General features: G+C 43.5%; 1 protein-coding gene across 1 annotated transcript in view; it reads left to right on the forward strand.

Annotated features, from left to right (window-relative positions):
- LOC111964631 (triple functional domain protein-like) overlaps nt 1-25168 on the forward strand; it is a 71673-nt gene that overhangs the window by 22684 nt on the left and 23821 nt on the right. Inside the window, 8 exon segments of the mRNA XM_070443803.1 lie at nt 58-169; nt 927-1117; nt 1341-1442; nt 2246-2385; nt 2604-2703; nt 5244-5271; nt 5274-5480; nt 12275-12289. Coding sequence (XP_070299904.1) covers nt 58-169; nt 927-1117; nt 1341-1442; nt 2246-2385; nt 2604-2703; nt 5244-5271; nt 5274-5480; nt 12275-12289 — 895 coding nt within the window.

Consider the following 25168-nt stretch of genomic DNA (forward strand, 5'->3'; position numbering starts at 1 on the left):
GAAGTTTTGTGTTTGTTTCTCTCTCTCTCTGTGTGTGTGTTTGCGTTTCCTCTTTAGGAGCTGCTGACCTGCTGTGAGGAGGGGAAGGGGGAGATCAAGGATGGTCTGGAGGTGATGCTCAGTGTCCCCAAGAGAGCCAACGATGCCATGCACCTCAGCATGATGGACGGTAGGAGTAAATATACATAGAACTAGCTAAGGGTTTCCCCTTTTATCAGTAGTAGGGGGACTAGGCCTTGACTTCCTGGACATTTCTTTTAGCTCCTAGTCGAACAGGCTGGGCTAACTCACAGGACGCTTTCATGGAATATACACTACCATTCAAAAGTTTGGGGTCACCTAGAAATGTCCTTGTTTTTGAAAGAAAGGCATATTTTTTGTACATTAAAATAACATCAAATTGATCAGAAATACAGTGTAGACATTGTTAATGTTGTAAATTACTATTGTAGCTGGAAACGGCAGATTTTTTATGGAATATCTACATAGGTGTACAGAGGCCCATTATCAGCAACCATCACTCCTGTGTTCCAATGGCATGTTGGGTTAGCTAATCCAAGTTAATAAAAAAAAGAAGGCTAATTGATCATTAGAAAACCCTTTTGCAATTATGTTAGCACAGCTGAAAACTGTTGTTCTGATTAAAGAAGCAATGAAGCTGGCCTTCTTTAGACTAGTTGAGTATCTGACAGCATCAGCATTGGTGGTTTCGATTACAGGCTCAAAATGGCTAGAAACAAAGAACTTTCTTCTGAAACTCGTCAGTCTATTCTTGTTCTGAGAAATGAAGGCTATTCCTTGCGAGAAATTGCAAGGACATTTCTAAGTGACCACAAACTTTTGCACTGTAGTGTAGCTTTAGAAATTATTATTTGAATCAAGTGACTTGACAGTCCCCTCTCTTCCTCCTCCTCTTCCCCCTCCAGGGTTCGATGGGAATATTGACTCACAAGGAGAGCTGATCCTGCAGGAGTCCTTCCAGGTGTGGGATCCCAAGACTCTGATCCGTAAGGGACGCGAGCGRCACCTCTTCCTATTTGAGATGTCCCTGGTCTTCAGCAAGGAGGTCAAGGACTCTAACGGACGCAACAAGTACCTCTACAAGAGCAAGCTCTTTGTAAGCACAACCTGTCCACTCTCTCATGACAATGGCTAGAACTCAGACTTGAGATCAGCATGCTTAACTTAAATTAAAGTCTCCCATTCACATCAATGAATGATTTACGGAAAATAGTTGCCTGCGCGGATCTCAAGTCAATACTTTTTTATCAACCCTATATTTACTCTCTTTCTCTCCTGTTCTTTCTCTAACTCTGTTTTTGTGTTTTCTCTGCTCCAAGACTTCAGAGCTGGGTGTCACAGAACACGTGGAGGGGGATCCGTGTAAYTTTGCTCTCTGGGTTGGGAGGACCCCCAGCTCAGACAACAAGATGGTGCTCAAGGTAACTGGTACATTATGACTTAACAGTAACCCAGCAAACAATCAAGCGCAATAAATATGTATATATTTACTCCCACTTTTGCCCAAAACGTATTTCCTTAAGTGGGTGTTACTGTGAGTTTTAAAGATTTAAGTTCAACCCACTAAGATTTGATGACCACTAAATGTACTCCTACAAAAACATATTTCTTTGAGTGGGCGTTACCAGGCCTATGTGTTCAAGTTTGAAGATTTGCATAACAGTTCATGKACTTAGAAACATATCTGCGCGTTGATGCGTTGTGAGCCACAGCACACACACACACACACATGCTATGTATATATTATACACATTATATAATGGCAGACTGCCCATCTTTTAATCTGTCCGTTATATAAAAGCAGCATACTCTTGATTATTGTTGCATAGTTCCCATGAAGACATGAGTGAGTCATATGCTAATTGTGTGTCCACGCATTCACATCATTCAAACAGCACTGAAGGGCCCTTTAACTGGCTCCTCGGAATTCCTCAATTGTGAAACATACTGTAATCGATTGAAAGGGTCTTACTGAATGACAGGAACATGACAAAATGTCCTTTGTGTGTTCTGTCCATGTACTCTGGTAAAAAATAGTAAGCATTGGGATAATTACTGTGACTCAGTGAACGCATCGATGAAGGCATCAGGGTCGACTGTGTTGACTGAACAGCTCTGAGTGTGGAGTTAGTGTTGCATCATAGATCGAAATATTGGGAATGTGTGGACTGAGATCTTTCTGCCCGCCCGTCTGTCTTGACCGTCCGTCCGTCTGTCCCCTCAGGCGTCCAGCATAGAGAACAAGCAGGACTGGATCAAACACATCCGGGAGGTGATCCAGGAGCGTACCATCCACCTGAGAGGAGCCCTGAAGGAGCCTATTCACATCCCCAAGGCCACCACAGTCAAACACAAGGGCAGAAGGTACAGTGCTCCACCTTGTATCAACCTCAGCACTTCTCACAGCCTTTCTTACGGACCATACAGGACCGACTGCATTGAACATTGGTTTTATACATTACAGTTATTGTTCCGTCAATACCGCAGCACAACCTAACATTAAAYTGCCCCAACAGTATATGATTGTGAGAGCTGCCSCGCCCTATCTTGATTGACGTCTTCTTCCTCTTGTCCCTCTGTAGTCATGGAGATGACCTGGACAGCCAGGGTGATGCCAGCAGTCAGCCAGACACCATCTCTATCGCCTCCCGTACCTCTCAGAACACARTGGACAGCGATAAGGTGAGTCATCATATGCTGCCCATTGCCTTCCAAKAGCTACGCCATTCAAATACGACACGTTGCCAACTCCGGAGTCTGATGTAAGACAATGGTCTGCTGCTACAATCCCTGCAGTTTAYGGCTTCACCAACGATGGCTGTTGGTCTCTGTTGTGGAACAGCGGAGGTCTTCACAGTATCATTTGACACGTTAGACTCTAGAGACGTCTTTTCAACAGCGTTTCAAACTGTAGCCTCTAAATCCAGTCACCAGACAAGTAAATTAGAAATTAGTATTTCAAGACATTTTAATTTGTACTGGCTTCCTGTGAACCTGTTGCCTGATAAGGGACTGTCTGAAAACCAAACTTTCGTTAGACTTTTCCTTTCCATCTCAGAGATGAACATGAGAAACATGGCTCTTCTTCAGGAAGGAACAGATAGTGTGATTGTATCAGGCAATAACAGCACAGAAGGATARCACTCCTACTCACAGTCAGAGCTATATTCTCTCACACAAACACTCTGCCTCTTTAGGGACCATGTTTCCCTGCCAAAGCTGGACTTTCAGTTATTCTGCTCTATGCAGCTATGCTCCTAATTCAAGGAATTATGTTCAAATTGACTTAGCCACAGTGGGTTCAGTCCCAAATGCTACCCTATTCCCTTTATAGGGAACTACTGGACAAAAATAATGCACAGCAAAATGAATATGGTGACATTTGGAAGACATGCATAGTATGTCCCTTTCTGTAAGTGTCCTTCCTGACACAGTGTAGCTCTGYTTCTGTCAGGGTACAGAAAACAACACAGAGAGGGTCAGTCAAGGTCACAGAGAGGTGATGAGGGAGAGTCCTTGTGTCCTCTCATGTCCACTAATGGGCTATGGTTCCTTTAATGCAGGGCACAATCACTCACAGTCAACTCTCTCTTTCTCTCCCTCTCTTTCTCTGCCTCCCTCTCTTTGTCTTTCTTTCTCTCGCTCTCTGCCTCTTCGCCTGGTGTTGTGAGATCTATGAGAGGCAATGACAGAGTGGAGTTGTGTGTCGGCGACGCGTCAACGAGTGTGTCAGCCTCCCACTAGCTGTACCACTCTCTGTGTCAGTGTCATATCTCCAGCCTCTTCTTGGAGAAGGCACAGCTGGTACAGTAGACAAGGAAGGGAGTGCTTTGGCTCTGCTATATAGTGCCTAGATACCATTGTAGGGCCATCGGGCGGAGGGATATGAGAGTAGGTGGGCCTGCGTGTTACCTCAGGTCAGTATGGTTCTGTGTTAAGTTAACCTTGTGTCGCGTCGATGGATTAGATTCAGCATCAGGAGCATCAGAGTATGAAGGAGAAGAGGACAGAGGACAGAATCATGGAGAACAATAAAAACTCAGGTCCGGTGACTCAGCTTTTGAACTCGCTGGCTTTGCCTCACTACCAATGGGTATGTATGGATCTCTAGCAGTTACTAACTAGCCATGTCGGTTGGATGTTGGTTGGAGTCCTTAATTGGTTTGATTTGATAGTCATTTGAAGAACGTGTTGTCAGTGTGGAACTGCCGAGGTCGATCGTCATTCTCCTGTAACTGATTTCCCTGTTTGAAATGTCCCTGATGTGCCCATCATCGTCAATGTATATTTGAATGGAATACTGTATATGGCAGTTTAATGGACATTTTTTCCCCCTGCATCTACTGCTTTAGAATGTCAGAGCGTTTCTTAGGTCATGTTGAGGCATCTGAATGTGTGGCGTTTTGACAGTACAACTCAGTACAGTTGAGCTACAGTAGCTACAGTATGTGGTTGGTTTGGAGCCTGCACTGTGCTGAGCGACTGCTCTAATGGCCATCAGAATAAGCTCTTASTCTAGCCTTGTGACTGAGACTGGMTCTGGGGAAACYGAATGACTGACAAGTGGRAAATCAGCAYTTCTCAGGGGMACTTGGGGACCTSCAAACCCATATAAGAACTCAGTTGTTGACATGCTAATAATAYACTRGRTATTGCTGATTAGTACATCCTYAGAATCTCACKATTTAATGACATGTAGTTATATTTCACACCCTCATTATGATACTGCTCCTAAACATCAATACATTCAGGCTGTTTCTTCATAACCTCAAACTATTCCTTTATGTCATGTAATGTTTATAGTATCTGACATGCTCCCTCTCTCTCTCCTCTCCAATCACTCCTCTCTCTACCTCTCCATCCCTCCCTCTATCTCTCCCTCCTCTCTCTCTCCTTCCATCCTCCTCTCTCTATCTCCATCCTCCTCTCTCCCTCTCCGCTCCCTCTCTCTCTAACCTCTCATCCCTCCTCTCTACTCTCCATTCCTCTCTCCTTCTCCCCATCCCTCCCTCTCTTCTCACTTCATCCCTCCTTCTACCTCTCCATCCTCCTCCCTCTACCTCTCCATCCTCCCTCTCTCTCTCCTCTCATCCCTCCTCTCTCTCCTCTCCATCCCTCCTCTCTCCTTCCATCCTCCTCTCTAACCTCTCCATCCCTCCTCTCTACTCTCCATCCCTCCCTCTTCTCTCTCAATCCCTCCTCTCCCTCCCTCCCTTCTCCAGCTCTCTGGTGGCTGTGAGCTGACCGTGGTCATCATGATTTAGTGGCTAGTAATGGCAGCAGCTTGAGCTTGGATCTACGGAGGGTCAGAGGTGGAGGTGCTGGAGAGGCTCATGGACAGCCAGACTGGTGGGCCTGGTGCAGGACCACGAGATCGCTCCCCTGCCAGGAGGGCATAAGTTACCTGTGCCATGGCTTCTGGCCATCGCTTCACTCACGCTCCAGTATGGAGATGGAAGGTACTACTTCAACCCACCACAACAAGGTTAGGCCATTGATGTTGGGGACTTGAGAAGCGCTTGGAACACACCAAGATACCACAGACACACAGATACATTAGAACACACTGTCAACTTGCTTGCTGTTGAGGCCAACTGAATACATTACGGGAACGATTACATGCACCACATCATCTAGGTTCTAAGAGGTGCTGGAGATAAATGATATGATCTGCAAAAGGCTAAAAAAATTAAAAAAATATCTGGCATCAATCTACCGTTGGTTCTGGAACACACTACACATTTGGTACCACCAAAATACAACACAAACACAAAACACCACACACACACCACACACACACAACACACACACCACCACCACCACACACACCACAAACACACCCACACCACAACACCCACACAACAACACCATACCAAACACACACACAAACAACCCACAAACCATCACACACACACACACACCACAACACAACAACCACACACACAATCACAACACACACACACACACACACACACACCACACACACACACACACACACACAGGCACCGTCTGTACCTTGGTCCCAGGGGGTTTCTATTGGGCGAGTGTGTACTTGCAGTCAGTGAAGGATTCCAGGTGCTCCCTGGTTTACAGTCTGTAGAGAGTTGTTGATGACTCACATGCTGCTGTGGAAAACATATTGATTACCACCTCCATTATTCTGTGGGAATTCATATAGACATGACTAACTCATTCATACTTTGCATACGTGGCCTGTCTCTCATGGTCCATATTCGTCAGGCACCAAACGGAAGAAAACTGACCGAAACAGGTAGAGACTACCTGAACTTGTCCAATATAAAACACATGCATTTTTGTTTTCTGTTACAAAACGTTTTGCTACCGTGTGGCCTTCAATATGACCCTGTCCTTTTGACTAGACAGTGGTTTTTCTTCATCTTTCTTCAAAGGAGAAGTAGTTCTTGAGCTCCATGACCTGACCCCATTCCAGACCCCAGGGGATGAGATCAAAGAAACCTGGGTGGCAATTGGAGCTTCTGTTCTGTCTTGACTGAGTCACAAAGTAAAGCTTTGTTCCTGTCAGACGGCCCGCCCTCCTCCTGTCCTGTCTGTAATAAGATAGAGGTGATGTTTGTGTACTATATACTGGTGGTTTCCATGGTGCGGCACAAGGCTACCTGGGGCGGCAGGTAGCCTAGTGGTTAGAGCGTTAGGCCAGTAACCCGAAGGTGGCTGGATCGAATCCCCTAGCTGACAAAGGTAACATCTGTCGTTCTGTCCCTGAACAAGGCAGTTAACCCACTGTTCATTGTAAATAAGAATTTGTTCTTAACTGACTTGCCTAGTTAAATAAAGGATAACATTGTATGCTGATAGGTTTCCTAAACATTAGGCTCTTCATCATTATAAGGGAGTGGGGAATCCTGTATTTTGGCTTAAACCAGGTAGTGTTTGATGCATGTTACACACTTGGATGGTTTTCTCTAACTAATAACAAACTTTAGGATTTCCCATCCAGTTCTTTATTATTGTGCTACCTTCAAGTTTCATGTGTGCTTTTTCCCCATGTTTTTTCTGAGGGCCTGTAGGAGCATCAGAACTTCTTAGACGGTCCGTTCTTATACCCGCGCAGTGCCAGAGCTTTCCTATTTTCTGTAATGGCCAGTGAATTGTTATACAGACTGAAGACTCCCCTCAGCAGGGTTATTTTAGAATTAGTAGGCTGAACCTGTCCTTGGTGCTCCCCTTGTCTTTGTGGTGCTTTGTCCTTGAAGCAGAGCATGTAGGCCTAAGCTTTTTTCTCAGGGCAGTGGACGGGTTAGGGGTTTGGGGGTAGATCTGGGAACTCTCCTCGTCCTACTCCCGACTGGTGCTGTCACCCAGATGCATGGCTGGGCCGGAATGAGTGCAGGCTGTGAGCAGGAGGTTTGCCCTCATTCGTTGTTTTTCCTCATTGCATTCCCCATCCCTTGGACTTAGAACAAAGCCCTTGCTGGCTGGTTGCCTGTGGTGAATTAGTAGCTGTCGTAGCTTGTGTAAACCCCACAAGTTCTCAGAAAATGCTGTTGATGTGACTCCTGTGATGTTTTTGCAATTAAGTTTGTAAACTGAATTAGACAAAGCTACTGCTTTTTGGCTATTTTTGTATTTTCCAACTATAGGACCATGGACTAGGACATGGTTCCCCAACTGGTGGCCTGCGGGTGGTTTTATTTGGTCCCCCAAATGTATATATGTACATACATGTATATATGTATATATTTATTTTTTTGTTGAATTTTCATTGTTGGACATAAAAGACTGTAAAAACACCAGAAAATCAGCTCCAAGTGATTGACATTTTGGAAACATGTTCCCAAGTATTCCCACGCATAATAGAGAGACTTTGGTGATCGTATACAAATAATTATAATTCATAATAATTGATTGGATTTATATAGCACTTTTATACCACCTGAGGTACTCAAAGCGCTTTACATAGTAGGGGGGAAATCACCTCATCCACCATCAATGTGTAGCACCCTCCTCAGTGATGCAAGCTATCAATCAGGTGGAGAGGTGAGGAGTGATATATGCCAATTAGGAATGGGGGGGGGGGGGATTAGGTGGTCATGATGGAATGTGGCCAGTTTGGGAATTTAGCCATGAAACCGGGGTGAAGATGGTCAGCACACCCTTTTTAACATCCCATCTGAAAGACGGCACCCTACGCAGGACAAATGTAATCAAGGTTTGAAATTATGTTTCATATTTTTGTCAAATATTTGATCTGTTTAGGTTTCTTGCGGGCAGTTTGCATTCTAAATATATATTTTTTTATTATGTTCCGGCCCCAGACCATCCGCCCAAGAAAAAATTGGCCCGCAGCTGAATCTAGATGAGGATCCCTGGACTAGGAAATGCCACTATGACTATCCCCAGCTAGATCAGTGTGGACCGAAGTGTACAGTAGGGGGACTAGGGACCATCAATACGTTTAGCGTATTTCTAAAATGTGCTAAAGAGACAATAGCAACATCTCCCTTCAGTTGCTGATTCAGCTTAAAACGGTTACCTTCTCAAAGGTACCAGGGAGGCCTTAGCTTTTTTGGTGTGGTGCACGTGTGTGTGGGTGTGTGTTCCACGTGTGTGCGTTGTGCACGTTGCACACGTGTGTTTTGGTTCTTACAGGAAACAGGCTCTGTGGTTAGTGCCCAGAGATCCTGATGAGAAAACACAGTTGAACAGGGAGAGCTTTGTGTGGGCTGTCTGTTTTACTCCTCCAGCCCTGTATGCACTGCAGGGTAGATTGAGATCTGACTGTACAAATGTGTGAAAGGCACCTTAGCAGCTACAATCAGTCACACTGCTGAACGTTCTCTTTGTGCATTGTTTTTGTCAGCAATAAAACTAATGTAAGTGTATTGAGCTTAGCTTAAATAAGGACATTGCAACTGTGCTGAAAAGTAAAGCTGCGACTATATATGCTACATTTCTACAATACATACTGCTTGGTCCAAACATACCAAAACAGTCATGAAGAGGGCACGACAAAACCTTTTCCCCCTCAGGAGGTGAAAAGATTTGGCATGGGCCCCCAGATCCTCAAAAGGTTCTACAGCTGCACCATCGAGAGCATCCTGACCGGTTGCATCACCGCCTGGTGTGGCAACTACTCGGCATCTGACCGTAAGGCGCTACAGAAGGTAGTGCCAACGGSCATCCTRCCTGCCATCCAGGGCCTAGATAATAGGCGGTGTCAGAGGAAAGCCCATAAAATTGTCAGAGACTCCAGTCACCCTATAGATTGTTTTCTCCACTACCGCACGGCAAGCGGTACCGGAGCGCCAAGTCTAGGACCAAAAGGCTCCTCAACAGCTGCTACCTGCAAGCCATTAGACTGCTGAACAATTCATAAAAATCGCCACCGGACTATTTACATTGACCCCCCCCTGTACACTGCTGCTACTCACTGTTTGTTACCTATGCATAGTCACTTCGCCCCCACCTACATGTACAGATTACCTCAGTTAGCCTGTACCCCTGCACACTGACTCGGTACTGGTGCCCCCTGTATATAGCCTCGTTATTGTTATTCTTATTGTGTTACTTTTTATTATTACTTGTTATCTTAGCCTACTTGGTAAATATTTTCTTCTTTTTGTACTGCACTGTTGGTTAAGAGCTTGTAAGTAAGCATTTCACGGTAAAGTCAACACTTGTTGTATTCGGTGCATGTGGCAAATAAAGTTTGATTTGATTTGTGGAAGCTGAGCCCATGCTGTTTGAGGGCTGGAGCTTCTACTAGGGGTTTTACGGTAAAGTGTGCCGTCTGATTCTAAATGTTCCTTTGGGACAGAGGAGGCTTGCCCTCACAGTACAACAGCCCACTCTCTGGGAGAGTAGAGAAGAGAGAGCAGATCCCATCCCACAAACACAGCAGACTGATCTGAGCTAGAGGATACAGCTGCTTCCTGTAGCTTTTTCTTAAACTACATGATACTTTATCTGTTTTATAAAATTATTTTGAAGAATTGGATTTAAACAGTGTGAGAACTTGAATAGTACCAGGGCAGGTTGCCATGGCAAATGGAATAGAGTCTATTTTTGCTGTTAGTCCTCTGTACCATATGAGTTCTCAAGCGGGACCCTCAGAAAACTGCAAATTCTGGCTGCTGGATTTGGGTATGTAACGATACTGTATAGGACCTATATAGAACCAGTCCTTTAAGTGTTCCAGTCCATTAACAGTGTAGAACAGGCTCCAACTTTGTAATGGATTGTTATTGTTGTGATCATTGGTATAATGAAGTAAAATATTGAATTATTGTTGACATTATTTTGCAGCATACATTTTTTTCACAGCCTACTGTAGAGTACATATTAACAATAATGCCTGTATTGTATGTGAGAGCCTGGGGGATAAGGACAGTAGGCTATTATATTGATTGAATGGGTGTTATGGAGTGGATTATATTGGTGCATAAAAATGATTGAAATACCGTATTAAAGCTGGCACGCTTTGGACTAGATTAAGAGCTTCTGAGTCACATGTGGGACAGACACAGACAACCAGACAGACAGAGAAACAGACCGGCAGGAAGGCATGCAGGCTGGCTGGCTGACTGATTGACTGTCTGAATCAGCCATGTTACTACCTGTTGACGGAACGAACAGTCTATACAGCTGTAGTAACTGTGTTTGTTCCTGGCGCATCCCGCCCACCCCAGTGCTGTCCAAACCCTATCCTCCTCCTCACCCATTCACCAGGATCAAATAGTTAGCCAGCTTACTTTCCTGAATCATCTTTAAATCTCCATAGTTCGTATAGCTCATAGAGAAAGATTGACTTGAAATAGAAATGTATGAATAACTTGACATGATCAATAACCCATAGCTTTCTGATCAACAGTTACATCTGAATGTGTATTCATGTTAGCCGGCTGATTGATCCTTGCTTTGTGATGATCCACCCCTCTGGTGATATTCTTGTTATTGTAAACATGAGGAGAACAGACAGACACACACAGTATCACCCACTGCATCACACAGCTGGCTTAGCCTGTGTGCCCTCCTGTCCTGTGTCTGATGAGCCTTGTTAGGTTTCCCAGGAGGTGGGCCAGACATCTTAATCCAATTGTGACAGAGGACAGTGAGCCACCACTCTCTGATTGGCTTGGACTGTGCCACATGTCTCCTCACTAGGGCTGGCACAATAACCGTATAACCGTGTAAACGACGGTTATGGATGGAGACCGTCGTGAGAATAAAATATTGGTCTTAACTATTTTTTTTTACATAATTTGTTTTTTGGTTTTGTGGAACGAACACAGGAGAGAGATGGGACTGCCGGGCATTCCTGTGGTTGAGTCCGTCTCTATGGTAACATGGACAATTAACAACATAATGAAACTTTGCTGCTCCTTGCAGCAAACGTAGAAATAGCTAACGTATAAATAGAATGAATAAAACATGCTTGGAACCGCGAACCCTGGCAAATTCATGGGTACACTCGCAATGGCTCCTTGGTATTGTGATTAGGGCTGTTATGGTGACCATATTACCGCCACACCGGCAATCACAAGTCATGAAGGCAGTCAAATTCCACGTTACCTTTTTATTCACAGTAAATAGGCTTCTCCAAACTCTGATGCTGCTGATGGTCATTGGTAGCCTACCAAACTTGCTAACTGACTTGTACTCAGCACTCTATTATCCCTCTAATCACTCTGAACTCAATGAAAATGTATTCGAAAATCTAATCAAACACTTAATGAGAGCCCATAAGCTCATGTTGCGCAACATTTCTATAGGCCTGAGAAAACAGAGTGATGGCCTCTATTAAAAAGAGGAGAATCCCTTCAGCTTTCTATAGGCTAGGCCTACTATATTTATTTCTCAACTTTCCTAATATTAAGCACAATGCTTCTCTTAACAACAGGAACCACGGGAAAAGCTCCTTTGCTATTTAATTGCATAGATGACATGTATATCTTTTTCCTGACCCCGTTTTTGAGACGTGCATGATAATGGTGCATCTTAAATCAAAACAAATTTCACACATATTATTTAGTATATGTAAAGACAAGATTAAATCAAGAATAGTCTGATGGGTGACAATATTAGCGTATCACTTGTGAATGAAATATTATCACTTGTGAATGATATTATAAAGGTGCATTTAGGTGCATTTAGGTGCATTTAGGTAAGGCATTTAGGTAAGGCATGAAACAACACCTTTTTTTTGCGACTTTTTCAAATCATAGTCCCACACCTTATGTAGCCTATCCCATGGGCCTATATGTTTTATAAGGTTTGTATCACAAAAGTGGCCAAATAACTTCTTAAAATTAAGCACATTAATCTGCTTTTCAATGGGTGTAGAGCCTAACTGGCATACATACACAGCGCGTGAGTTTCAAGTTTGGGGAAGATCATTTTCACCATAAAAATGCACCTTTATAATAAAAGCATTACATGCATAATCACATTTTGTGGTCACTTTTGATAATGGTGTTTTTTCGCTAATGGAACATTTGCGCGTATAGCCTACTTCCATGTGCACATTGCTGCGCTTATAATGTGAAGAAATAAATAGCCTAATAATTTATCAACATTTTAATCTGTTCAGGGGCAGAACGACAGCGTCAGTGTCACGTTCCTGACCTGTTTTCTGTTGTTTTGTATGTGTTAGTCGGTCAGGGCGTGAGTGTGGGTGGGCATTTCTATGTTATGTGTTTCTATGTTGGTAAATGGGTGACCTGATATGGTTCTCNCGCCCACCCCAGTGCTGTCCAAACCCTATCCTCCTCCTCACCCATTCACCAGGATCAAATAGTTAGCCAGCTTACTTTCCTGAATCATCTTTAAATCTCCATAGTTCGTATAGCTCATAGAGAAAGATTGACTTGAAATAGAAATGTATGAATAACTTGACATGATCAATAACCCATAGCTTTCTGATCAACAGTTACATCTGAATGTGTATTCATGTTAGCCGGCTGATTGATCCTTGCTTTGTGATGATCCACCCCTCTGGTGATATTCTTGTTATTGTAAACATGAGGAGAACAGACAGACACACACAGTATCACCCACTGCATCACACAGCTGGCTTAGCCTGTGTGCCCTCCTGTCCTGTGTCTGATGAGCCTTGTTAGGTTTCCCAGGAGGTGGGCCAGACATCTTAATCCAATTGTGACAGAGGACAGTGAGCCACCACTCTCTGATTGGCTTGGACTGTGCCACATGTCTCCTCACTAGGGCTGGCACAATAACCGTATAACCGTGTAAACGACGGTTATGGATGGAGACCGTCGTGAGAATAAAATATTGGTCTTAACTATTTTTTTTTACATAATTTGTTTTTTGGTTTTGTGGAACGAACACAGGAGAGAGATGGGACTGCCGGGCATTCCTGTGGTTGAGTCCGTCTCTATGGTAACATGGACAATTAACAACATAATGAAACTTTGCTGCTCCTTGCAGCAAACGTAGAAATAGCTAACGTATAAATAGAATGAATAAAACATGCTTGGAACCGCGAACCCTGGCAAATTCATGGGTACACTCGCAATGGCTCCTTGGTATTGTGATTAGGGCTGTTATGGTGACCATATTACCGCCACACCGGCAATCACAAGTCATGAAGGCAGTCAAATTCCACGTTACCTTTTTATTCACAGTAAATAGGCTTCTCCAAACTCTGATGCTGCTGATGGTCATTGGTAGCCTACCAAACTTGCTAACTGACTTGTACTCAGCACTCTATTATCCCTCTAATCACTCTGAACTCAATGAAAATGTATTCGAAAATCTAATCAAACACTTAATGAGAGCCCATAAGCTCATGTTGCGCAACATTTCTATAGGCCTGAGAAAACAGAGTGATGGCCTCTATTAAAAAGAGGAGAATCCCTTCAGCTTTCTATAGGCTAGGCCTACTATATTTATTTCTCAACTTTCCTAATATTAAGCACAATGCTTCTCTTAACAACAGGAACCACGGGAAAAGCTCCTTTGCTATTTAATTGCATAGATGACATGTATATCTTTTTCCTGACCCCGTTTTTGAGACGTGCATGATAATGGTGCATCTTAAATCAAAACAAATTTCACACATATTATTTAGTATATGTAAAGACAAGATTAAATCAAGAATAGTCTGATGGGTGACAATATTAGCGTATCACTTGTGAATGAAATATTATCACTTGTGAATGATATTATAAAGGTGCATTTAGGTGCATTTAGGTGCATTTAGGTAAGGCATTTAGGTAAGGCATGAAACAACACCTTTTTTTTGCGACTTTTTCAAATCATAGTCCCACACCTTATGTAGCCTATCCCATGGGCCTATATGTTTTATAAGGTTTGTATCACAAAAGTGGCCAAATAACTTCTTAAAATTAAGCACATTAATCTGCTTTTCAATGGGTGTAGAGCCTAACTGGCATACATACACAGCGCGTGAGTTTCAAGTTTGGGGAAGATCATTTTCACCATAAAAATGCACCTTTATAATAAAAGCATTACATGCATAATCACATTTTGTGGTCACTTTTGATAATGGTGTTTTTTCGCTAATGGAACATTTGCGCGTATAGCCTACTTCCATGTGCACATTGCTGCGCTTATAATGTGAAGAAATAAATAGCCTAATAATTTATCAACATTTTAATCTGTTCAGGGGCAGAACGACAGCGTCAGTGTCACGTTCCTGACCTGTTTTCTGTTGTTTTGTATGTGTTAGTCGGTCAGGGCGTGAGTGTGGGTGGGCATTTCTATGTTATGTGTTTCTATGTTGGTAAATGGGTGACCTGATATGGTTCTCAATTAGAGGCAGGTGGTTTTCATCTCCTCTGATTGAGAACCATATTAAGGTAGGTGGTTTCACATTGTTTGTTTGTGGGTGAGTGTCGCTGTGTCTGTGTTTATTTGCACCACACGGTACTGTCTCGTCTCGTTCGTTCGTTCGTTCCTGTTCATGCGTGCTTCGTTATATGTAGTTTGCATGTTCAGGTCAGTCTACGTTGTTTGTTTGTTATTTTGTAAATATTCAAGTATAGTTCGTGTCAGTGTTCGTCGTGTCTAATAAATTCATTCATGTCTACATACCTCGCTGCACATTGGTCATCTGATCCCTCTCTCCTCTCCTCGTCTGAGGAGGAGGACGACGTAGAATGCCGTTACAGTCAGCCTCATTGAGTAAAATGTTTTTTTTTTATGCTAGTGGTTGTATTCATTTGGGATCTATCGCATCCCACAACTGTCGCAGACTATGTTTGGAATATTTATTTCTCGCACAGAATTATTATTATATATATTTATTTTTMAACTAGGCAAGTTAGTTAAGAAAAAAATCTTATTTACAATGACAGCCCACCAGGGGACAGTGGGTTAACTGCCTTGTTCAGGGGCAGAACAACAGATTTTTACCTTGTCAGCTCTGGGATTTGATCTAGCAATCTTTCGGTTACTGGCCCAATGCTCTAACCACTAGGCTACCTGCCACCCCAAAAATAGAATAGGTCAACTTTTGTACTATGGGGGATAGTAGATTGACATAGGCTAGTGCTTTTGTTGTTCGTTAGGCCTACTCATCTTGTTGGCTGACGAAATGTAAATGTGGACAGTTCTTCCAATATCTTCAATATGCTCCTCGGAATTGGATAAGGATGCGCGCAGTTGTGAGAAAGACTCGATGAGGTGAAGGAGAGAAATGTGAGTGAGAGGTGCTTTGGAGCACACAGCACGCAGGGAGAAGGGAATTACAATTATTATATTCAGCACAACGGCCACGAGCCGCAAAAGGCATGTCTTTTTTTAGGGGGCATTACGGCCACAAAAAGGGGATGCTGCCGGGAAATTCGAGTCATTATCAAGTGCTTGTCAAATTGTGAAGGAGAGACTGATGAAGTGTGTACAGCCTGCACAAAAAACAAAGCAGAGCCCATGCCTTCAATGCAACTTTTTTCAAATCATCATTAGAGTCGCGTCATGTAGCCTAAGAATGTATTAAAACTCAAATACCACAACTAAAGTTACGTAATAAACTCTAAATTAAACATATAGGAGTACCTGTTTCTTTGTTAACCGCTCAACACTGAATAGCTGCATGTGCGCACTCCCTCAAATCGTTTGGAGAAAATATCCTTTATTTTATTCAGCTTTGTTCAATTGTATTCTTCATACTATAAAATAATGCCACGGAAATCTAAGCAAATCTTGTCTGCTAAATTAACTAGTGTAGCCCACAGCCATATGGCATATCCAGATCAGGACCTAACATAAGGACAACTCAGAGTATGCTATTCTGTTCCTCTGAAATAGACTACATTTTCTTCATATCATGTTTCTTTAAACCTGTCTAAAATAAATAATAGATTTTTTGTGAAGGTGTAGGCTATATTACATGGATTTATTAAATGTAGATGTTCCAAAAGTCAGCATCAGTGGCTTGTAGACAATGTGTGGAAGCCAGGAAATTATAAATGTGTTTAGGTTAATTAACGGTCAATTACCGTGTGACCAGCTGTCACGGCCGTTGAATGAACTGGACCAAGGTGCAGCGTGGTGAGCGTACATGTTCTTTTTATTAGAAAAGACGCCGAACAAAACAATAAACACTACAAAACAAACCGTGAAGCTTAAGGCTATGTGCCATAAACAAAGTCAACTTCCCACAAAGACAGGTGGGAAAAACAGCTACCTAAGTATGGTTCTCAATCAGAGACAACGATAGACAGCTGTCCCTGATTGAGAACCCTACCCGGCCAAAACATAGAAATACAAATAATAGAAAATAGAATACCCACCCCAAATCACACCCTGACCAAACCAAATAGAGACATAAAAAGGATCTCTAAGGTCAGGGCGTGACACCAGCAGTTATTTGCTTGACACAATCAGCAGCTGCCAAAATTTTGTGACCGCCACAACCCTAATTGTGATGCAATAATTTCCATGGTAATGTAGAATATTCATTCATGATGTGGCTCATGCAATGGTATGCATTTTTTGTAATACAAGTTGAGTTGAATCAACAAATCACAGCACATATTAATGGTACACTTCCTGCTTTTACTTCTTGCTTTTCTTCCTGTTTTGCTTCTATATGTACTTTCTCAATTGCTGCCAGTCCAGCCATTATGCCATCATTAACTTGATTGGAGACGCCTGTTCTATTTATATGGCACCACATGCAGCCAGGAGCAGAGGAGAGGAGAAAAAAAAACATGTTCAAAAATATTTAATAATATATACTATTATTATTTATTTTTTGCTATTCGAACGGTTATTACGGTGACTGCGGGCATTTGTCTGGCCAATAACCGTCATCCAAAATCCATGCCAGCTCTACTGCTCACCCCCATTCTGTCTCATACTCTACTGCTGATAGTGACCTGAAATGTACTAGGCAGACAGGGATACCATATTTACATGTGTTTGAACGTACTGTATGTGTCATGCCAGAACCTATTGTGTCTCCTAATCCCTAGGCTTTAGCTCAGCGGGCTCACATAGTCACAGCAGACCCGGGTTTGGGACAGGTGGCAGTAGTGAGCTCAGTGACTGAGGTGACTGATGAAGACCCACTGGCGGGAGATCAGACTGAGGTCACCGCAGTGCTTATTTTCCTACCCAGTACCCAGAGACAGGATGCATCCCAAAAGGCACTCTATCCCCTATATAGTGCACTACCTGGTCAAAAGAAGTGCACTAAATAGGGAAAAGGGTGCCATTTGGGACACAGAGACAGTGTCCCACAGGGGGGCATGTCTGTGATGTCTGGGGTTATTTTACACCCTGTTGAATAAACAATGGACAGAAATGTGTCAAGGCTGGTGACCCTCCTTCTGTTAAATCACTGTCTACGTCTACGAGGACACGCAGCTCTCTCAAACCAATAATATATCTCGCCCCAGGAGGCACCTCTCAGGGCAGCACTTCAAAGTTAGCTAGTGACACTGCTTTGTAGTTGTGACAGGACTGTAAGATCAGATAATCATTATTGTCCCTGAGGGGAAATTGGTCTTGGACATCTTTGTCTCAACCACACAAAAATACATGAGTACAAATACAATATTAAAAGAGAAGTTATGTTGTGTTCTTCACTGAAAATACTTTTGGTGTCCCAGTCAACCAGGCTAGTTATTTTTCCTTCATACAGTATATGATACCCCGTAGCCTACTTTCTGAGGTGATTGATGGGCTGCCCGCAGCCTGTGAGAGCTCTTCAGACCTACTCTCAAATAGCGCTGTTACACCAGGGGTCAGGCCCCTTGCATGCCTCGGTCCTGTTTGCTCAATATGTGGAGTGGATACACACTCATGTGTAGAACTGTGCACCAGACTGAGTTTGCCCCCCTGCCACTAACTCACTGGCAGGGCTTTTTAATGGAAGAGTTCAAAAGCAGTTGATGGAAATGTGAGAGATATACTATAACTGTACCCTTTTAGCCAGCTAGATGAGACAATATGGACACGGAGTAAGTTATTTGTGTCTCCTTCAATGTAATCACACTGATACACTGTGCGACAGCTCTGTACAGTATTAGAGGGAGGGAAAGTTTTACTGGGCACTGTGGCATGAGTGTACTTCCCTCAGGTAAGTAGAGGGAAGGTGGGCCTGTGGGGAGGGACACACTGAGCCCTGTCTCTGTGGTGTACTAGAAGGCTAGGTTTGTTCAGGTGGAGATCTGATGCCTGTTTCCTTCCTCCTCTCAGAATGGAGGATGGGGCTGGGTACGGCTGGMCTGGCCTGGAGGTGTCTGCCTAGTGGGTCTGGCATAGTCTGCTGTACACATCCAGTGTTACTGTAACACATGGTCCTGCTGGCCTTCTACTGCTCCACTTGGTCGATAGGACCCTGAAGCATGACTGAAACAGCCCGTAATGGCACCTTCCTTTATGTCAGTAATATTGCAACACATTTGATAAATGGAGTCAGGTTTTCATGGTATGCTGCTATGAGTTATTTACAAGTCTCTTGAAAGCCCTCGGTTCTCCCCTGCAGACACAGAACACCATTTTAGAAAAGTACAGGGCTGTGTGAACACCTCATCTTCTCAGGCTCWCTSGCMCGGACTCCCACAGCTGGGTTAGACCGAGAGTAGAGCGAACACATGCTTTATATCAGCAGGATATTACACTACAATATATAGGTCTCCTGAAGCCATTTTAACTAAGGACTGTGATCCCCCTCAACCACCCCATCCACCCCACTCTGTGACACACATGTTCACTGTCACGAAAGACCCACATGTGAAGTGTCTATCAGAATATACTGTAACTACATACAATGCTATTCCCCACAGAGTGAAAAGAGGAGAGGAAGAGTTACTTATTTTTCAATCTTTTATTTTCAAATCAGTTGAATGTATTTTTAAAGAAATGCACAGTGTCCATAAACAGGTCTTGAGGTATTGAGACATTAGTTGGAGTTGTCAGAGCAGTCAGAGAAGCGCAGGGCATCCCTTTTGCTCTTGTCACCAGCAGCCTCCTGCTTGCCGTACATTGTCTTCTCCATGGTCCTCTTCTTCCCCATGCAGCTAAGGAAGGCACAAGACAAAACGTACCAATCAGTGTGGTCTATTAATACATGTTGCTATGAGATGAACATTTTAACCTTCAATTTCATCTTATATGGAAGTGAGTTCTGGCCCTTATCTATAGTTGACGTGATCTATTTTCGGTTCCAAGCACCCTTTCATTTAGGCTAAGAGTTGAGACTGACCTGATGAAGTTCTCCATGGCGTCGAGGCGCTGCTCCATGCCCTCCATCCTCAGCAGAACCTTCTCCTGAAGCTCCATCATCAGAACAGCCTTGTTGCTGTCCCCTTTAGCCTGGCACTGGAGCAGACCTCCTTCCCCTTGGCCTTGCCTTGTCCACTTCCTCCTGCTGAGCCACAGGCAAACCAGGCAGATGACCAGAATTACCCCCCCGAGGGCCAGGATGGTGCAGTCCACGTCAGGCATGGTTATGGAGTCCAGGATGGAGGTCTTGTACTCCTCCCTTCTGTCCACCACATGTCTCAACTCGTCTGGTGTCATATCCATGCCAACTCTGGACCAGGTTGGGAGTTTGCAGTGCTGCACGCCAATGTCAATGCACACCATCTTGAGAAGAAGTAAGGCTAAACGTGAGGATGAAGTAGCCCCAAAAGGCTCCTGGGCTTATTTGCTCCTGGGCTCTTTGTAGGTCTAGAGATGTGTCAGTCTGATGCAACCGTGTCTGAGGAACGAATGAAGGCCTGGGCCAGTGGCAGCCTCAGATCACCCTCAGCAGTCCCCTTGTGACATCATTTGAGTGCCATTTGACATCATTAGACTGTCATGATGTCACAATCCAACCCTGCCTGAGTATCAATGCCTGAGCTAATGAAATGCAGCCCCAGACCATCTCAGCAGACCTATTGTGACATCATAAAGCAGTCAAATGACACCTTGAATAATTTTGTGAAAATGGCACCCTTGCATGCACATCAAAACGATTGTAGCAAACATAGTGCCATCTGGAATGATGAATTAAAACTGTCTATTCAAACACGTCTTAAAACAACATAGTCCAACATAGTATCAAATACATCTGGAACTGAAGGGAAGGTTATTAACTCTATTCATACACTGTCTTTCATCTGGCGCACCATTCAGCCTGACTTGTTTGCGCAACATTTTGAAACAGTATGGAAGTAATTTACTGTGCTGTAGCTTTAGGAAAACAGCTGTAGAAACTTCATGAAATCATCCATGGCCTAGCTTGAGAACATCTCTTGAGATTGCTCTTGGCTGCTAAGAGAAACCCTTTCGACATGGCCATGGGTGTATCCTCCTTTTGGCCCGAGTCTCACTGTACAAATGAAAAAGAAAAGTCACACACTCCTCTCTCCTTGCTAAGACCCACTATGAACCACGATGCACTAGTGCAGCAGCACCCTGTTAATAATGCGTGTGTGATCAGTCCATGCCAAAGGCCCGATCAGTACATGATAATCATGGGGTCAATTCAGAGCCATCACCTTCTATCCCACTCAGATTTGTATAGGATTGTTAGAGATTTCTCAGCTCATATGTTGTTGTTTTGAATTGATTTGTTTCTCAGTGTTAGAAGTTCTAAGATTCTTAAAAAGGCCTGTTGTCTTTTCTCATGGCAGCATACTGTAGGTACATGTTATTTTTACTGAGCGAGTGGGTGCACTGTTGGGGAACCCTGACCCTTCCAGGATGGTCATCATGCCCTGTCAGAAGCTGTTGTGGTTAGACCAGATCAGTAGGAGGATCTGGTCACACAGAGTTCAGTTCACTGAGAGACAGAACCAACCACTGAGAACACAGAGGTCACCTCACTGGACACTTTACTCTACTGCTGTCAGTGGGCTAAGAACCCGGCCACACAGAGACAGAAGAAACACATGGAGAATGTATTTGTCTATTCATCAAAAGTTCTGTTTTTGAAGGATACAACATTTCTATGAAGCCGGGACCTGGGCAATCTATCCACCCTGAGTAGCATCCCTCAGTTTACATCAGCAGAAGCACCCCACACTGCACCACATTTAAACCCACAGCCTCAGCCAAGTCCTCTCCCACACCTCTCAGGGGAGATAGAACCACAGAAGAGGGAGGTGGCATAAAGTAGATACACACACACACACACACAGAGAATAGCTTATGCAACTTTTATATAATGTTGTGTATATCACGGTTTTTAAAATGAGGATCATCCAGTTCACTTTCATAGGAGGAACATCTATCGATAGATGCTTCAATGCAGAGGGTGGACACGCAATGTTAGGATGCGATGCTCCATTCTAACCAACATGTACTAAAATGGAATGTCTGAGTATAGATACATAAATAATTATGCCTCCTAGGTAATGAAGTACCTTGCAAAAGTGCATCTAATCTCATTGGTACCCTCATAGCTGAATTCAGACCCATTCCCAAGATACTGTGCACTGTGACTGACCTCTTTCTCTCTCTCTCTCTCTCTCTCTCTCTCTCTCTCTCTCTCTCTCTCTCTCTCTGGTCACTGTATGTTGTACATTATCACACACCATGTTAACCTGGCGTAGACCACGGATGTCAGACATACAGTTCGCGGTCGAAGCGACTTAGGATGTCAGGGCAGACATACACAACAGTAAGGTCACATGTCCAGTCTACTCGATAACCACACACCATGTAGTGCCAGGCATGGTCCCACATCATGCCCTGTCAGAAATGTAAGCGACGTGTTGTGATTACATTTACAAGCACACAACCCCAGTTAGAGTCACCACAAGATAGGTAGGGATCTTCGGTGCTACAACCAAGAGTATCAGTTCAACTGAGACAGAACACAGAAACTCAAACACCATGGAGTAAGACGACAGAGGTCCTCCTCACTGACAACTTATTGTCCTCAGCTCATACATACACACACCAGTCACTGGGCCTAGCTACTGTGGGTCAGTAAACCTATACAGAACAGACCAAGGCCAGTACGCGAACAACAATGAAGACCACTGAGTACAGTGAACAACTACACAATCAAGAGCCCCAGATTAGTCTCAATGTCATGTTGTTCTAAATTCATTACACCAAAACCAAGAGTATGCGGTCACATTTTTTGTCGAGAGGTATAAACACATACCAGCATCTATCATCACATGTAAAGCGCGCGGTGCAACACTGTCAGTACATACACACAACTAGGTTCCGGAATCATCTACAATGTAGTAGTCTACCCCTGAGTAGCAATACACCCCACAACCAGCTAGAGGTTTTCACACAAAGTCCAGATGCAGAAAAGCCCTAACACCACACCAGATAAGGCGGAGCAATGTCAGCTTCAATACATCCATCCCATGTTAGGTTCAAACATGCTCCAACCAAGACACCACTCGAACCAAGTAGGTCAGCACATCAGATCAAGTGCTCAATAACATACAAATAACCAGTAGGTCTACCATGTCAGTACATCACACACAACCAGTCAGGTCAACAATGCCAGCTACATCAAACACAACCAGTAGGTCACATGTTAGTATCACTACACAGGAGGCAAGATAGAACCACGAGAAGAGGATGGTGGCATAACAAGTAGGGATTCACAACATGCTCCAGCTACACTACACAACAACCCAGTAGGCATTCACATGTCAGTAATACACACAACCAGTAGTGTCACATGTCAGTAACATAACAACGACAACAAGTAGGTTCACCACGTAGTACATACATCACAACCAGTAGGTCACATGTCAGTAACATACACACAACCAGGGTTCACATGTCGTAACATACAACCACAACGCAGTCGGTCACAATGTCAGTACATAACACCAACAGTAGGTCACATGTCCTCGTTAACATACACACAACCAGTACGGTCACATGTAGTACATCACACAAACCAGTGGTCAATGGGGGAGAGGCTTGTGCCGTGAGGTGTTGCTTTCTTCGTTTTCTTTTTAAACCAGGTTTGCTGTTTCACTTGTACTATATAAGATGGGAGATCTCATGCACTCATGGCTCTGTATAATAGCTGTACGTTTATTTAAATTTGACTGGACCTGGGTGCTTTGTGAAAATACCCCTGGTGGCAATGTCTGGTGCGAGCGTCAATGTGGTACGTCGCAATGACTTTGTGTGTGCACTTATGATATGTAGCCTATGCAACTTATCTATAATTATATGGAAATATTGCAACTACATTGTAGTAGTTCTCTCTCTCACTACTACAAAAAAATGTAGAGTGACTTCTCCTTATAACAACTATATGAGCGAATGATGACAAGATGACTCGTCAGTCTAACTATGTCCACACAGTATTAATAATTGGGACGGAACCCGTTCTACTCGGAAATTACTAAGTGAAGACGCTTCACAAGACTGGTCATCCGGAGGCGTCTGGGATGTTCTGGCCAGCTGCAGCTCTAACTAAGGTTTTTCTTTGCAGGCACTTGACATATGACTGGACAATAATAAAGATAAGACTCACAACTAGCTATGAAGAAGGCGCTGCCAGGAACTTGCTTTTTGTGGAGTCTGGTGTTCAAAAAAGGCAATGAGCATCCGTCGTTTATTACACGTACATACTTCTCCCCATCTTACGACCATCCATGTATTCTTATATGTTATTCCGACCATGACAGCTTAACACATAGTCTACTAAGGTGACAAAAATGGATGTCTGAGTATAACCGAGATATAAGTACCTCCTCAAAAATAATTGTTTCAATGCCCTCACGTCAACCATTCCATTACCGGATAAGATATCATGCTGAGAATCTGGAACTTAGGGAATGATTTGTACTAATAACCACGCTCTTAGTTTTTGGGAGGTATAGTCTCCAAGACTTATCCTGGCCCCCAGCTCATCCAAAAACTGCCATGCTAATCTGAACACGTCCATTTTGGTTTAAGGGTTTCAGTGACTTCATTTAAGCCTGTAGGTACGCTGATGCATATGTTGAATCATCAGCATACATGGACAAACATGCTTGTTTAACTGCCAGTGGGCAGGGTCATTGGTAAAAAATACTGAAAAGCGTAGATAGAGCTTGTGCACTGCGGTTAACCGAACACTTTACATGTTTGTCAATTCGAGAAGTTTCCATTAAAAGAGACATCGAATCTTCTTCGAAGGTTTATAATTCAAGATTATGATAGCTCTGAAATCCCACAATTATGGCAGTCCACCAGTTGAAAAGCCATAACAGCAATCCTATCGGTTTTTTTCCATTGCTCAAGACCAATCAGAGCTTATGGTCAATACTATCCAAATGCGCTGCCTTCTGTTACCTAACTATATACAGTATCCACGCTCCCACATCTTCTTATAATCAATTCTCTTCTTTTCCTAACCCCAATCCATCATTTTTCTCTAATAAGCATGCTGAAAGTCTGCTTTGTTAATGTTTGTTTCCAGAACAATAGCATTGTATTTTGTCAAACACCATTTTTTCCAAAAGTTGCTAAGATCTGGCAGCAATCGCTTATAGGTCTGCCTGTTTAGAACCTTGTAAGGCCGATTTGCCAACTCTTGGGTAGAGGTACATGAACTTTGGCTTCCTCCAGGCCTGAGGACAAAGATTTTCCTCTAGGCTAGTTTCCTTTAGTTCTTCCTCTCTCCTCTCTCTCTTTCTCTCTCCTTCTCTCTCTCTCTCTCTCTCTCTCTCTCTCTCTCTTCTCTCTCTCTCTCTCTCTCTCGTCTTCAGTC

Source organism: Salvelinus sp. IW2-2015, linkage group LG6.1, assembly GCF_002910315.2.
Source record: "Salvelinus sp. IW2-2015 linkage group LG6.1, ASM291031v2, whole genome shotgun sequence".
NCBI lineage: Eukaryota > Metazoa > Chordata > Actinopteri > Salmoniformes > Salmonidae > Salvelinus > Salvelinus sp. IW2-2015.